Source organism: Schistosoma mansoni, chromosome 1 (genome assembly GCF_000237925.1).
Source record: "Schistosoma mansoni strain Puerto Rico chromosome 1, complete genome".
Taxonomy (NCBI): Eukaryota; Metazoa; Platyhelminthes; class Trematoda; order Strigeidida; family Schistosomatidae; genus Schistosoma; species Schistosoma mansoni.
In genome coordinates, this window is record NC_031495.1 from 54,071,683 (window position 1) to 54,089,454 (window position 17,772).

The 17,772-nt window shown below is 37.7% G+C and overlaps 1 protein-coding gene across 1 annotated transcript; it reads right to left on the minus strand.

Moving 5' to 3' along the window:
- Positions 1-3,621: 3,621 nt before the first annotated feature.
- On the minus strand, positions 3,622-7,274 carry Smp_127200 (hypothetical protein; the record flags this gene model as incomplete). The annotated part of the gene is made up of 6 exons (XM_018794863.1): positions 3,622-3,924; positions 6,249-6,436; positions 6,474-6,581; positions 6,614-6,784; positions 6,821-6,945; positions 6,982-7,274. The coding sequence occupies 6 exons, from the start codon at positions 7,272-7,274 to the stop codon at positions 3,622-3,624; spliced, it is 1,188 nt and encodes a 395-aa protein (XP_018649233.1).
- Between the last annotated feature and the right edge of the window lie 10,498 nt (positions 7,275-17,772).

A 17,772-nucleotide genomic window follows, 5' to 3' on the forward strand; every position in this document is an offset into this window, starting at 1 on the left:
AATCACAATAAACTCATTAATCAAACTGATAACCATTCAAAAAATCTTATTGTAAAATGAGTTGATCTAGACTAAGAGAATTCTCTCTCCCATAAAATAATTCTTCGATTGTTTCGAATTTATCAATATATATATATATATATATATATATATATATATATATATATAAGGCTGAGTTGTGCATATATGGCCCTAGAAATAAAAACTCCAAAAAAACGACCAGTTTGCATCCAAAATATCCTTGTGTAATAAAATATTAAGATACAAATAATTTTGTTCACAGACACAATTATTTAGTTCATTTTTATTGTTGTTTGAACATGTATAAACAAAACGTTACATAGATTTACAAAATATGTTTTATAGATGGGAATAGATGAAATTGAAAATTTAACCATGTTCACATAACGTTGATTTATTAGGATGATTTCACAACAATCAAATTATCATACCTGAGTTCAGAGATTTATACAAAGATGAATAATAGGAGGAATGCGACTGGAATAATATCCTTTAATTAAATATTTACACTTATTTCTTAAGCCAAACATAAATGGATGATCAGAATTGATGAATGCATATCATACAGAAACGTCAAATTATATAAACTGAGGTCCACGGTGATACCATATTTATTAAAAATAAAGTTCAATCGATTGTCACATACTCCTGCTTTAGGAAAGCTGTATCGTAAGGAGTGCCCGAGAACATCTTATTTAGTAAACCCAGCTTTTTAAACTAGGTTTTTAGTTCGACCACATGATTAAGTGAAAGATATACCCATATTAACATTGAACCACATTGAAAAACAACTATGTGTCACCTTTGTAATAGACTGATTGGAAGCAGACTTGATGTCCTAGACCATAGGATATATTTACAAGATGATTCGTGCACAATTCTGCCTATAAATATGCGTATGCCTTTTAATATACTTTTTGTCGACATCTCGTTTCAGTCGTAATTCATAAATTAAGATAAGTATATGCAGTAAATAATTTTATAATTTCCAGATTAATATATGGAAGTTTTGTTTATGATTTTTTAAACATTCGATGAACATCTAAGGTGATAGATTGTTCACTAAACATCTTTTTTAAACATCATCAAAACTTACGAGTAGTTGAGGGAAAAGGAGTCCAACCAGAATATTACACAACCAATTCGTTCCCACAACCACACTTTGTGCAGCATCCCTATATTCTTGAGTGAATAGTTCAGCCACGAGAAACCAAGGAACAGAGCCTGAAAATTTAATAAGAATATTATAACTGCAGAAACATAAGGTATATTAAGTAAGCGATTCACTTATTTTAAAATGTACAGATTTGATAAATGCTAATTTTTACTTGTTATATGACTACAGACCACTAACCTCTGTTTATTAGCAATTTTAGATATCTCCTACTTTTAGGCTTAAAATAATTTTTCTGGATACAGTTATTCAAGAATTTCTCATATTTACTAATCAGCTGATGTTACTCTATGATTCTCGATCATTAAGAACTAGCTATTAAAGGGTTTTCTTTGTCTTACTCATATTAATTATCAGAAGGGGTTTTGTGGAGATTTAGTATTTATCATAGTTGAAAGCGTGAGTCAATTGAAGCTAGACCACCATGGAAAACCTGGAAACACTGGAGCTCTAGTGAGAAGCAGTGACCAGTGGAGTTCAAAACCACGTCTGTTGTGAGATAGGAACTCACTGAAGACAATTGGTGAACGGTTGCTCAACTTCGTGGATCAGTTGAAGTTAGACATTAACACCGTTGGGTACCGGCCGGCTCAGTGGTCTATCGGTAGAGTGCTCTGGTGCGAGACTGGTAGGTCCTGGGTTCGAATCTCGCGAGAGCGGGTTCGTGGATGCGCATTACTCATATTAGTCTAATGATCAACCGTAAGCTGTTTTCAGGACTGTTTAAAGCACTCTATCTGAAATTCCCAATCGCTTTGTAACAAAGTTCCTTTTATATGTTAAATAGGTGTAAATACGATGGTGCTGTGGTGTATGCTACTTATGTTGGCAGATATGAATAGTATGTAATAACGATCAGAAGTGGAATGCATGTCAAAATAAAGTTAAGAAGATTGAACTAAAGAAAACAGAAAGGGAAACATAAAGGAATTGAGGATTGTTGGAATCATGAAAGATGTACAAGTGAAATATCTTATGTATGGTTTACATAATTTACGAAGACACTGTAATTTTGCACTGAACAATCGGTTGGCCTTCCCCACCTGAGTCTTCATTCACTACAGTACAAACGGCCGTTGATAAAATCACGGAAAAGAAATTTGTCTTCACTGAATCGTTCCATCCATCAACAAAATATCTCCTTTCAGTACGAAATTCACCTATATTAAATTTGTTTGAATCTGGATATCCAAATAAATGTTAAAGCGTTCCTATATTTTTTAAACATGTTTGCAGATATTAGTATTTTGATTTCTGTTGGAAGGCAATAAATTTTTAATGATTAACTCCACTGTCCAATAAACAGATATTTCGAAAACAAACTTTTAGAGTAAATTTAGGCATTACTGACTTCAACGATTATTTGACTCTCTGTTTAATGGGGAACTAAGAATATGACCGAAAAATATGATGAAGATCATAAATCATGAGGGGTGAAATTAAAGTGATTATTCGTTTTATACGAATGATAATGATAACATACATCCTGAGAAATAGTAAAATCTAGTAAATTTTTTACTTTAGTCTACAACTGTGTAATTTTATAGTGAGGCTAATTATTTGTTTGACGGAACATTGAAAATATTAATGAGAACTTTATTGATAATGCGTGTCCCATAGTGTCAACTATTCAAGTAGTTTTTGTAAGATGTTTTTTTCTTTGATCCTGTTAACAACAATAAAACTGAGAGGTTTTTGTCTGTGTACTTCTTATCATATTTTAAGTTCACATTTAACAAGCACACTTTATTCTGGAACTATAAAAGATCATTATTTGACCAGATTCTTTCCGCTTTATATTCACTTTAATTTAAATAACAAAGTTAGGCAAATATAACCGTATCTATTACTGAGTCCATTTCATTTCAAACAACATTTTTGTGATCATGAAACATGTATTTGTCGGACACATTTTTGCCAACGATGGCAGTTTTAAAGACTAAATAACTTTATTACTTTGTTATCTTCAGTTCTATACAAATATTTAGAGGTAGTTAGTAGATGAAGTTGTATTTTATGAGCTGATCCTAAACTTTTGATCAAAAAACATCGTTTAAATTGCTGATGTTTCCCAATCCACATACGTTGAAGCTTACTTCGATATCAAAAGTTTGCTGTAGGTTTGCAACAGTTGGAATAAGATCTCAATATAAGCACGCAACTGTTGCAATACATAAGTTTCATGTTCGTCTAAACAATATTCTAATTGCAGATAAAGAGCTTCATAGGAGAGTAGCAGACACAAGTAGTAGTATTTCCATATGTTTAAGTTACCTTGAAAAAGTTATTTATTTGCGTACAAGCTGTACACAATATTGTTAACCGTTTTTGTATATGTTACGCAAATAAGTTGCCTTAGCTTTTGGACGGACACAGCTGATTAAAAGTCGATTTTTGTCAGATGATTGAATAACAGAAATATTTGTTTATATACCTGGGCCAAAGGAGAATCCTGAGACAAATAAGTATAATACAAGAATAGAAATGTAGGTTAACCAAGATGTATGACTGAACTTCCGAATTGACAAAACTGTTGTAAATGTAGCTAAACTGGCTAAGCATATTGAAAATCCAACGAGTAATAGCATGCGTCTGCCTCCTCTGTCAATAACACATACAGACACAATTGTGCCTAACACAATAACCGCTCCAACCCCAAGATTGACAAAACTGGCGTCTCTGTTAGTTAGGCCGACACTTTCAAATAGTGGAACAGAGTAATATAAAACCTAAAGTTAAAAAAACAAGAGGCCCAATATTAATTCGAGCAAAGATGTTTTTTAATAAATCTGCGTATTATCTTGAATCAAACTTTGCATGACATAAACCTGACTACTCTCTCACTGAGCTTAATCCGTTGATAAATCTCAAAACGGAAAATGGTTTGAATAGTTATATACATCTTTGCTGACCTGAAAGTTCAACAATTTGAGAGAGAGAAAGAGAAGTAAATAGGCAATATAACTTCTAATTGTTTTGTTTTTTTAGATTGGTTTCATCAAGCTGTAATGTTTTAAAGTATAATTGCAAAGTGTTTTGGAAGCTTTTACAAAAGTTTGTGCAGTTAGAAGCCAATGTAAATAAATATAAATGTGGTATAATGAATATTTGAATACAGTTCAGAAAGTAAGTAAAAAGACGGCAAATGTATATCATACGCCAAAGAATAAAAAGTGATAAATTACCAACAAAAGTGGTAATTTATTGGATAAAACTAGACATACAAACGGCCATTTATTAATACCACTTTTTAGTTTCTACGTGTGTCAGCCATGATTTTCAGATAAAATGCATTTATATTTAATCAAAAACGCTTATAAGAAATAAATCCTTAGATTAAAATACATTTTCAGAACTTCTGCAACTATCTAAACTATTAAGCGATGTATGGGGTGGAACATAAATTCTAATTTCCTTGTAAATAGAGAAATGGAATATTTCCAGTCAGTTGAATAACAAGAGATGAATGTTAAAACTAAAACGTTTCACACGAGTTTATACGATGCAAACCGATAAATAAACATCAAAGCATTAGAATAGCTAATGGATTGCATATAATCCCTATTGCTACAACAAACGGTCAAATCCGTAACCAACTTTGCTGACTTTATAAGTAGTCTGTTTTTCACTAGGCTGACAAAAAGTAAAACGTAAAATTAGGCTTCTTCTTAATACCACTTATGCTCTTACTTTGTACTAACAAATCTCAGGATTTCTGAAAAAACTGTCCATTTTTATCAGTTATGTTATGTATGAGCATTAACTGCGCCAAATGCAAACCTAGTCTCAGACAGGACGGCAGACTAACTTTGATAAACTGTTAATACAAAAATAGTTATAAGATAAAAGATAATCAAAATGTGGATAATCGGATGCCAATGATTTATAACAAAAGAAGCCGGTTTTTCATCATAAAATTCTGTACGTCCCAATTTAAATGACTTTGATGTTTTGTGTGTTACTTAAATTTAATATTTATCAAAAGAAAGCAGATGTGCTAAGATGTATCTAAACGACTTTTGTAGAAAGCCGGAGATGAGACCATTAAGTCAATGATCAGTTTAACAGCCCGAGCTGATTTATCTATGACCGGCGGGAATGTCTGATTTTAACTGTCATGGCTTCACAAAATGAACTTTGAGGCTTCAATAGCTTTTTAAACACGTTAGTCAATAAAAGACAAAGTGCCGGAATATATCACCTTCAAAAGTTTACTTGACAAACCAAGATGTGTATTATAACTTAATCCATCATATGAAGTGTAATTTTTTATTCAAACTTAACAAAACATTATTAGTTGTAATAAAAGTCGACAATGGTAATACTGAGACTATGATGACTGAAAATATGGCCGTTGAATAATACGTAGGTTTGTAACTATATCAACGAATCTAAAAAATAATCGTCTGATCCATTCGATTAGGAATAAAACTGGTTAACAAATACTTTTCTTTGAATAACCACTGCCTGATACAATGAATTTTGATTTTCTTGTACTTCTAAGCGTCTTTATTTACCGGTTATTGCAAATCAAGATGCATTTATACAGGCTTCCAATGTTTAAGTCTTAACAGTAATTTTAAAGAAATTAATTGTGAAGTCATTCAAAATAATCTATACCCTATACGCTTTAGCCTAATCTTAAAAGTGTCTATTTAAAATGTTGATTTATTCTAATTGGTGACAAATCTTGAACAAACAAGGAAGGAAACGGCTAGCTGGGTGTGGTGTTTGTATGAATTAATGATTCTTTTGTACTCGATGTCTGGCTGATGTTGAATTTTAAATACAATACGTTCGTTTGTTTTCACATAGTTATGTGTGGTTCAATCGCTCTGATTCGGGGATTCCTGGTTCAAATAAAAATTCAAATACTTCTAATTACCACATTGGGTTATGTAACTTGAAAGTATATAACTAGTATCCAAATTAATCTGACAGTAATCCCCATAAAAATATGTTATTACCGCTTTAAAGATAAATTGCTTACTATTCCGTAAGTTAGATTTAAATTGTATATCATAATTGCAAAATTATTTAATCAGTAACTCACGCCATTGATTCCTGAGAGTTGCTGCCCAAAATGTGGAATGAGTGCAACAAATAAACCCCATCGGAGATGTTGAACTCGGAATAAGTCACCCATTCCAAAATAATTTCTGGTAATATATTCCGGGTCTCGTTGAAATGAGTCAAGCTCCATATCGACATCATAGTCCTTACCTCTTAATAACAAAAGAGCTACACTGTTTAAGGAATTTAATTAACGAAAAAGTACCATGTTTTGCAGCATCTTTATCTCCCTTTACTAAATACAAGTAGCTAGGACTTTCAGGACAGAACGTCATAAGTATCACGTGCAAAAAACAAACAGGAGCGCAAAGACCTGAAACCAGACCATAACAACGATATTATTACCTAACAAGAATGGCCAGAATTTATCCGTCCCCATTATTTGCGACAGACCTAGGACCTGAGATAAAAAAATGGCCAGCACTGTAACAAATTGATTCATAATCCCTGCCGCGCCACGTGACTTTATTGGAGCGATCTCTGAAAGGTATGTAGGTGTGACAACTGTATAAGCACCTGAAAAAGCATTCGAATACATTCCAAAACGAGTACCTGCAGAAAAACCGACTATAAATCTTCCGAATATAATAGCCTCGAACGACTTCAAACTCACCGAGACCGTGATCAGTACAGATCCTAAGATTGTTGGGATAGAAAGAAGGAATAGAGTTTTTCTTCTAAATTTTAAAGTCATTTACAGTCTATAGACATACCGACCAAGTCTGTTAGCTAAAAATCCACCAAACAAGCCCCCAAATAACCCACCGATAACAAATCCCGTTACGCATATTGACATAATCACTCTCACGCATGAAGAGCCACATGTGTATTGTCTTTCGTCAATAACTTTTTGAGTAAAATTTTGAATGAGCTTGAAAAATATCTTCATCATATTTTGAAAACCTACTGATAATGGTGCATTAATAACTCCTGTATGATATCCGAATACGAAAGAACTCCCGATAGTTATGGAAACGTAAGTAAAGTATAAGCGCCAAGGAGGCATGAGAAGCAGAAACTCGTAGCACTTTTGAAAGTGTCATTTTTAGGATCTATTCAGTGTCCAATACGTTTGGCCTTGAATCATTAACGTTCTGTTGTATTGTTCTTTCAATCTTAATCATCAAGTAAACATGAAAATGAGTTGAATAAATCTTTGAGATGTCTGAACACAAACGTTGTATTAGACTAAACAAGTAACCGATGTAGCGAAAGAAACGAACCTGTAAACGTACTATGGTGGCTCCAAGTTTTTGTGTCGAGCATAGAACATTTCTGTGTCCATGGGTTATAGATCCGCGTAATATCAAAGGTACTCTAAGTATTAAGGATCCAGTCTCCACCATAATCGGTTTCTGTGTTTGCGATGGAGTAATTTTCTTTGTTCTTGTAATTAATGGGCCACCCCCATCACCAATTTACTGACTCGAAAACGGAGAGTACCCGGTCGAAAAGTTGTCGTCAGAATCTTTACTTTTTTATATACTAATGCTCATAACTGTCGCAAATTGGCTGTTCACATCAAACTCCAGAACAATCCGGTAGAGGAACTGCCCAGAGAAATATCATATTGTCGAGACCACCAGTTTCAGTAAACTAATGCCGGCTTCAAAAAAAAGCCTTATAAGTCGCGAAGGAGAAGTTGTCGACTCATGCCACCTTCTTAACCCTCTCACTCGATCCCTAAATGATTTAAGGTTTCTTCGAACTTTATAGTTACGCTCGTTACGTGTAAGATATATTAGCTGATGAAGACATCAGTTACTTCCGACAGTTTATCTGAAGTATTGAAGCGGAACACTATCGTTATTATTGCAGGAAAGCTTCGACTCAAAAGTTTCCCCCCTCCACAGGCGTTTTTGGTATCATTAGGCGTTTCTAACATTTCACTGATTTTAGTGATCTATAGTAAAAAATATTGCTACAGAGGGAAGAATACATTTTGCATCGGCAGGCGATGACATCTTTGGAGGTGAAATGGGTTTGCCAGAAAAATGAAACTCATTCATGTGCTAAATTAGATGTTCTAGAGCACAAGCACAATGATGCATTTATTTGCTTAGTAACGCTTAACGGTTGCAGTTTATATCCACAAAGGATCGATCATAAATTTGAAGCGTACTTCAAACATTTGTTACCCAAGTATCAATAACCATAACAAACAATCAAATAGTTGGTAAGCTTGACATGCAACACATGGCTCAAAGATCCAAACCGATGAAAATTCACAACCTCATCTAACGATTTGCCATCATTCATTAATACTTGTTGCAAATAGTACTCTTCATTTTCTAACCCTCCTAGTTATTTGGTGTTAACAAACAAACTGCAGGCACCAAATAAACGGATTCAAAGACTTTAATAAGTAATGTGAAATCTGAGAAAAATCCAATTACAGCGTTCATAACACTCTTAGCAATTCACTGTTTACATGCAGTGATAAAATAACTGGTAAGCACTATTTCGATATTACTCGTCAACATGAATCAAAACTTTGTTTGGGATTTGGTCAGTGGTTTCGGATTCTGCTGACAGGAATTTATTTGTTATTCCTATAACAGACATAAAAACTAGTATTAATCACGATAGTTTTTAGATACCATGCTCAAAACAAACACGCATCGCTTTACTTACGAGTAATATTCACCTAGTTTATGTGGCGCTCACAGTAATGTTACACACAAATCCCGTAAACGTTCAGAAAGCGGACAGGGAAGGCTATCAACGTCAATTGTTACTTATATAATTTTTTTCTCAGATACTCTACGTAACAATATGTCAGTTCAGTCGAAAACGATTATACTTATAGTGGATAGAACTGTTTAGGGCTGTATGTTAGCAAGTTATGTAAAATTCATAAATAGTTTAACGCTCAATAGCTTCAACCTGCATTTTATAAACAACTGCCAACACCCATGTTCATGACTACCACAATTGGGGAGGTGAGTCATATGTAAATGATTTTAGAGCACATTTTTGATTCAAACTCTGATTCCGGTCTATTTTTGACTTGATAAATGGTGAATTTCACTTGCCTGAGTTTGCGTTGTTACAAATGACCAAATTAGGCTTACCAAACATTCACTCAGGTTGTGGGCAACAAATAAGTCAAGCTACTGAAAGACCGGTATAAACGCTATGTAACAAGCACAGAAATTACGAAAGTTTACGTGTGACGAAAAAAGAAGCTGTTAATAGCTGATAGATAAGGACATCCAAAATCCCCGACAACCTGTAACATGTGAGCGAGAACCAATGGCATGACGTTTTGACCGTGCGGATGGGCTGAGCGCCTTCAGAAGGGGAATGTCCCATAGAGCCAGTAATGTCAGCATCAGTGTCGAAGAATTGCAGGTCTCAGTCAGATATCTACAACGTAGGATCAGGCATATATATACATCATTCAAAGTTGCTACGCCTAATAAGCACTACAAAATGAACATTAAATTCATAGAAGTAGTTACTTCAATGGCAGTATTATTTAAAAAAAGATCGCATATAAGGATATGATACAGAGGGAAAGAACTAATTCGTAAAAAGAAAGGTTAAAGTAATTTTAATAACACGGCATAAGGGAGGGCAGAGAGTGTGTACGTTTATGCCATTGTGATCCATTCACAGACATATCACTCAGTCTCCAATTTTTGGTTACGGTAGTCACGCAGAACCCAACCATTTAGTCTGCATCTACCAACATAAGGCAAAACAGAACGAACTGCTGCGCACTATACTCGTCCCTTAATTGATAGACGGATGTCTGGCCTTTGCCAGAGGTTACATAAGTTGTCAAACGTTGAACGAGCTTTTTGAATCCGTGCAGAGATTTCTTCGAACACCAACCCATTCGAGATGATCAGACTTCCTTAATAATGGAAGTTGTCAACGCGTTCGACTACTTCACTCCCTATTCTTAGTTCAGGTGTTGATGCAGACCAGTCCTAAAACAACAGTTTACATTTACAGGCGAAGAAATGCATCTCAAACATCCTGGCAATGTTGCTCAGTGCTACCAAAATACTCTGCATTTTGTCAGTGTCTTCACCAAACTGAACCATGTCATCTGCGTATTCTGAGTCAATGAGTGAACCTTCTGGTAGGAGATCGATGCCCGAAAATTCAGTAGACGAGAGCGTTATTTTCGGCAGTAGGTCTATGATGAAACTGAACAAATGGAGATAGTGGACAGTCCTTTCGGACAGTACATGAGGTTGCAAAATAAAATGACCGTTCCCCATAAGTTCTGGCTCAACTAGTAGTGTTTGAGTAAAAAAACTTCACAAGGTTTATATACTTCTGAGGTACATTCTTTCCTCGCCTGTGACCCTGCACGAACTTTAGTACGCTCGGTAGTTCCGTTTGTAAACTTTGGCACGTCTTGGTATTCTTCAATACCAACAAATATATCTTATCTGGAACATTAACAGCCTTCTGGTTTTCGGCTTACGGAGGGATCTAACGCGATACCTGATGCGTAATCTTCCTGTGGTGGTGACCACAGTCAATCGTGACGCGACGCCATCTACATACTTATTGGATTTGATGCAGATAAAGAGGTTCAATAGTTTTTTTCACGACTTATTTGTTGTTTTCAAAATTGCATGAAGCTGAGGTCCTCATATGTTTTCTGTTATGTAATCCATATATCCTGTCAACTAATTGGAAGGCTCGAACCTTTCTGATAATCAAGTATACGCCGATAAACGACTTAGCGAATTTCTGAAAATGGAAGTTTATGTGGAGAAACAATTTACAAGTTGACGACAACTGTGTTTTATAGTGACTACTACTACGTTTATTCATCCAGTGAATCATCCCAATATAAATATAACAACTGTACAGTTTTCACACTATAAATCTTGTTAGTATGTGTAATTATAGTCTAGTTCGGCACTAATACTAATTTGATAGTGATGATGCAACGGATATTCTAGTTTTACAACTGGATACCAGTAGCACCTTCTATGTTTGATCGTTCCCAGTCAGATAGAAATCAGAAGTCAGACGAGAGGAGGCAGGAAAGATATATTTGATTCGTTACCAATATATCGAGGACCTTTTCTATGAGCTGGCTAATGAAACGTAGGAGCTGTGTCCCACGCCGAGTCGAAACGTGATCTGGTGCGGATGCATGACCGAAAGCCTTCAGCTAAACAAGTCCACTTAAACAACGTGGTCAGCATCCAATGTCGAACACTTAATGAGCTATTGATTTTGGGGAATTATTTACAGCTACAGATCACTCCCCCTCTAGTGAGGTAGTGATGCCCCTAAGACGTGACCAGCCAGAAGTGTAAACCCAACGAGTTTGTCGTTGGTAAACACTCTTCTGATAGCTTGCTTCGTTTAGCAGCGTCTGGTCGTCTTTCCTTAAACTATGGGACCAAAATGTACAACGTAGCAATAAAGAAATATAGTACAATGAAAATTTCGGTTCCTTGCGAAACTTCGTCGTTCTTTTCCAGCCGTCCTGGAAAAGAGGAAAAATAAAACGTGTGAGTGCATGTCGAAAATACACTCGTACTTGCGTAAGGACACAAGATGAGCGGAAAAAAATAAACTGATACACTTACAAACAGCGTAAAAGCGATCAGAAAAAAAGGTTTTCTTTTGGTTTTTTTCAATATATAAATATATACGCTCAAAAAAAATGTTTTGTTTTTTTTTTTTTTTATATAAATAAAAAAAATGAGCATATTAAAAAAAATTTATAATAAACTTTGAAAGGGTAATTCAAGATAAAGCTTATGTCCTACGTGCAATATTCGTTAAGATGTTCTGGAAATCTTACTCGTCTTCCAGAACGCGTTGTTTTAGGTTTTTCTATCGACGTTGACGAAGTATCAAGTTGTGTGTCGGTTGTCGTGTAGGGTACTACGAGTGTAGTAGCTGTGTCGTTTGCTTGTACCGAAGGAAAATCGACGTAGCTAGGGTTTCCTTCTAGGTACGCAGCTTTGAGTCGATCGATACTGATGCTATCTTTCGTACCGTTCTTATCGACTACATAGTACTTAGGTTCGCGTTGAAGAACTTTGAAGGGTCCTTCGTATGCTGATTCGAGGGGTCGTCGATGTGAGTCTCGACGAACGAAGACGTGTGTACTATGTCGTAAGTCAGGTTGAACGAAAACATCAGTTGATTGAGGTCGAGTGTGAGCAGGTTTAACTGAACGCATAGCGTTTGTAAGCCTACTCGTGTAAGAGTTTAGATCCATGTTCAATGAAGAAGCTGAAGGATCCACGAATTCTCCTGGGAGTCGGAGTGTCGTTCCGTAAACGAGTTGAGATGCCGTGTATCCAATGTCAGCTTTCACTGCATTGCGGATACCTAGCAAGACGAGTGGAAGAGCGTCTGTCCACTGTGAAACGTTTGAAGCTGATAATGAAGCTTTTAGTTGTCGATGAAAACGTTCTACCAACCCGTTTGCTTGTGGGTGGTAGGCGGTCGTTCGGAAGCGCGTGATTCCTAATAGTGAGGTCAGACAACGGAAAAGTCCAGATTCGAACTGGCGTCCGCGGTCTGTAGTGATTGTGGAAGGGCAGCCGAAATTTGCTACCCATCGTTCGACGAAAGCACGGGCCACGGTTTCAGCAGTAATGTCCTTAATCGGTACTGCTTCTGGCCATCGCGTGAAACGGTCTACGCATGTTAGGAGATATGAGTATCCGTTCGAGTCGGGTAAGGGTCCTACTAAATCTATATGGACGTGGTCGAAACGAGCGTCAGGGGTTTTGAAAGAGCCTAAGGGACATTTGTTATGTCTTATGACCTTAGATTTCTGACAGCTTACACAGGAGCGTGCCCACTCCCTCACGTCTTTATTCATGCCAGGCCAACAAAAGCGTTCGGCTATAAGTTCGATTGTTGCACGAGCACCTGGATGAGAAAGATTGTGCAACGTATTGAAGACGTTGCGGCGATAATGTTTTGGTACAATTGGACGATCCCTACCTGTAGATGTGTCACAGAGTAAGGTTTCCTTACCTGTTCCCATCTGCCTAATACTTAGTTTAAGAGTTGTCGAGGATAACTCATGCTGAAGATCAATGTCTTCTTTTTGAAGCTGAGCGAGTTTAAGAAGGTCGATTCCTTGGAAACTGTTCAAGGAGCTAATTCGAGACAAGGCGTCTGCGACTACATTGTTTGCTCCAGAAATATGTTGTATGTCTGAAGTAAACTGCGAAATATAGTCGAGTTGTCGAGACTCTCGCGGTGAGTACTTGTCTGAAGACGAACTTAAAGAGAAGGTAAGAGGTTTGTGATCGGTGAAAAGCGTGAATTCTCTTCCTTCGATGGAATGTTGGAAATGCCGTACAGCACAATACATAGCTAGGAGTTCCCTACCGAACGTGCTGCACCTAGATTCCGCGTCTAGCAACCGTCTCGAGAAAAATCCTAAGGGTTGCCACGAGTTGTTAACCCATTGTTGTAAGACTGCTCCGATTGCTGAGTCGGATGCGTCTACGGCGATACTAATGGGCGCTTGACTGTCCTGATGAGCAAGCAAGGTTGCTTTAGCGATGTGTTCCTTAACTGTGGAAAATGCTTTACGGGCTATGTCGTCTAAACTAATTGATTTCGCATTTCCACGAAGCTGATCGGTTAACGGTTTCATTAGGGATGCGCATTTGGGTATGAACCGTCTATAGAAACTTACGAGTCCGTTAAAAATTCGTAAGTGCTTGATCGTGGTCGGTTCTGGGTAATCCAGAATGGCCGCCACTTTGCTCCTAAGGGGTCGGATGCCTTGGGCATCAATGGTGTGTCCTAAGAAGTCTAAGCAGTTAGTTCCGATTTGGCATTTCTGAATGTTGACAGTAATGCCATGCCTTTGGAGTCGATCGAAAACAATGTCCAGATGCTTGAGATGTGATTCTCTGTCCGGACTTGCTATTAGACAGTCATCAACATACGCATGTACGAAGTTGAGACCTCGGAAGACGTCGTCTATAAACCTTTGGAAGGTTTGAGCCGCGTTTCTTAAACCAAAAGGCATTCGTAGAAATTCGTAAAGACCGAAGGGAGTGATGATGGCGGTTTTAGGAATGTCGTCAGTTGCCATCGGGATTTGGTTATAAGCTTTAACCAAGTCGATTTTCGAAAAGACAGTTGTACCTTTCAAGGTAGCTGTCAAATCGTGAATATGAGGCAGCGGGTAACGATCGGGAATGGTTTTAGCATTCAGACGCCGATAATCACCAGTTGGCCGCCAATCATTGCTGTCCTTTTTAGGGACCATGTGCAATGGGGATGCCCATGGACTATTCGATGGTCGAATTATCCCTAGGTCCATCATGTGGTCGAATTCGTTTTTAGCTAACCTAAGCTTCTCGGGAGCGAGTCTTCGAGCTTTCGAAAATACAGGTGGTCCTGTAGTCGAGATGTGATGTGTAACATTGCTGGTTACACAAGGTAATTTCGATTGCGATTGGCATATCCCGGGGTATTTGTCGAGTACTGCTTGGTACAAGGGGTCTATGGCGTGCTTAATCGTGACTGGGGATAACCTGCAACCAGAACAAGGAGTTACGCAAACGGATAACTTAGTGTTTCCGTCTATTAACCTTCGTGCGCGTGTGTCGATGAGTAGATTGTGGTGTTGTAACAGGTCTATACCAATGATTGGCATAGAGACATCTGCAACCACGAAAATCCAGTGTATGGGTTTGCGTAAACCCACGTTAAGGTAGACGTACCTTTTACCGTAAGTAGCGATCGGCTTTCCGTTTGCCGCCTGTAAACTTAAAACAGACTCGCGAAGTCTGTCGTCGGGATTTGCTGGAAGAACGCTAACTTCTGCGCCAGTGTCGACGAGGTAGCGAACTTTCGTAGTCACATCCGTGACATATAAGAGGCGGCTGTGTTCGCCGGCTACGGTTGCCGTTAACGCGTGCCGGCTGGGAAGTTTCCCGAACTGTTTTTCGTGTCACTCGATTTTGGGGTCGGATAATTGCAAGGTTTCCTGCAGTTTCTGGAAAACTTACCGTACTGGTTATGATACCAGCACCAGTCGGGATTGTCTGTCTCTCGTGGTCGAGAGCCAGATCGCTTACGTGAGGCACTTCTACGCGGGGTTTTTGACCGACTACGGTCATTGCGAACTCTAAGATATCGTGTAAGCGTGTGACATAGTTCGGCCATGTCAGTCGAGGTCGATTGGGGTTTTTCTTTGATGGAAAAAACCTCGGCCTTAGAAGATCTAGTGATTTCCAAGATTCGATCGGCAGATGCAGCTAGTTCATCTATGGCATTGTTTTGAAATGAAACAAGCACTGCCTGCACCTGTTGAGGGAGTTTAGACAAGAAAAGTTGTCGAAATAGGCCATCATCGAAAGTTCGTTGGCCGATGACTTCTCTCATTCTAAGCAACATGTCCGTCGCAGAACCAAGTTGCAAGTCGATATTGTTAAGGAGTTGGTCTAACCGTTGTCGATCAGTTAGGTCTCCTCGTTTTAAAATCGATAGCTTAAGCGATTCGTAAGGTTCGGAAACATCACTAGTAAACATACTAGGTGTTACGTACCTGTTAAACTCGCGCGGTAACGCCTTAACTACCGCGAGGAAACGTGTGCGCGAGTCCGTGATTCCGTGCATGCAAAAATCGGCTTCTGCATAGCAGAACCAGGACTCGATATTGTCGGGCCAAAATGGCGTTAACTGAATCGAAATAGGGGGAATAGACTTTAACTTAAAGACCTTGGGTGAGTGTTCCGTCATAGTAATATAGCTAACGAAAAATGTCTAATTAAAATATATCCGAGAAAAAAAATTCGCGAAAAAAGGTATATCACAATATATAAAATTCAAATAAGGAATAACAATGAATAATAATATTCCAAAATGGAACAGACTCACAGTATATTGACTTGGTGTACCAGATCACGTCGGTCTCACCAATGATGATGCAACGGATATTCTAGTTTTACAACTGGATACCAGTAGCACCTTCTATGTTTGATCGTTCCCAGTCAGATAGAAATCAGAAGTCAGACGAGAGGAGGCAGGAAAGATATGTTTGATTCGTTACCAATATATCGAGGACCTTTTCTATGAGCTGGCTAATGAAACGTAGGAGCTGTGTCCCACGCCGAGTCGAAACGTGATCTGGTGCGGATGCATGACCGAAAGCCTTCAGCTAAACAAGTCCACTTAAACAACGTGGTCAGCATCCAATGTCGAACACTTAATGAGCTATTGATTTTGGGGAATTATTTACAGCTACAATAGTAGACCTAATCCGAAAAAGGTAAATTGGTCATGTGATTGCCTAATCTGTAAGATCTTACGTGGAAGTCTCATCACCATCTACACTGACTCATCGTATCGTGACAATTAACAATGACACTTAGTACTTCTGAAGAACACATGTGTGCTGGGGATAGAATAATCCATTTAATATGGATAGTCATAGGTTACACATATAGAGCACGTCTGCAAGGCTGAGCCATGTCATTCGATTGAATGAATGCCTTCACATCCACCACTTCCGACCTTCGCCACGTGTAACATGTCGAATATACATCTTTTCAGTCATTATTTGCTTAGCTTCGAAGACCATGTGGTTAGGAAACAATGACACTACAAGTATTCATCCGAATAAACTGTCAAAGTGAAAAGATTTATGCATACAACGCAACATTCTAGCAAAACCTCTAAACTGGTGCGGTACTATAAGTTTTCGTAACGAAGCGGGCACTTATAAAGCAAACAATTAGTAGTGCTTTTAATTTTCACAAACAGTTACTCGTTATGATTATCGGTATATCTCGCCATGAAACTACGAAGAAGACGGAAATAAAATTGGGTAAAATTTTATTGATGCATCATTACTACTGGTACAGAAACAGCAACATTTGATGCAGAAAAATCAGTTTACAAGTTGCAGATATAGTTAAGTTGAAAATACTACTACAAAAAACCTCTTCTAGTAAACAGTTCCTGTCACGTCTCCACACTTTGTTGTACTCCGATTCATATTTTGTATCGTGAAGAATACTACATAAAGACAAGCGTTAGAGAGACTACAGTCTTACCTGCTTATTGATGATTCTTAAGTAAAAATTAGCTTCGTTGAATCCACATACTGTTTGCTTAGTTTGGGTAGTTAATTTGTTGTTATTAGGACAGGTGTGAGTGTTATCCACCTTTCATCGACTGCAATGTCTAGGAATATGATGAACTATACAGCTTATATTTCGCGATTGATCGAGCTAACGTGCAAGAGTTCGTCTTCTTATGTATAGCAGTAGCATATGACGGCAAGGACACAGATATGTCACGATTTATCCACGATCCAGGTTACATCTGCTCTCAATTCCTTTCGCTTTCAGAAAAACAGAACAGGATGCCCTCGACCAAAATTGTCCCTAAAATTTACCCAAACTGGACAACATTTTCGCCAAAATGGGGAGACTGGTAAATTACGAAGCAACAATAGATTCAACGTGTGCACTACAAGACAGAGAAAGCTAAATCAATGTTCTACGCAATGATTTTGTGGTTTTGCT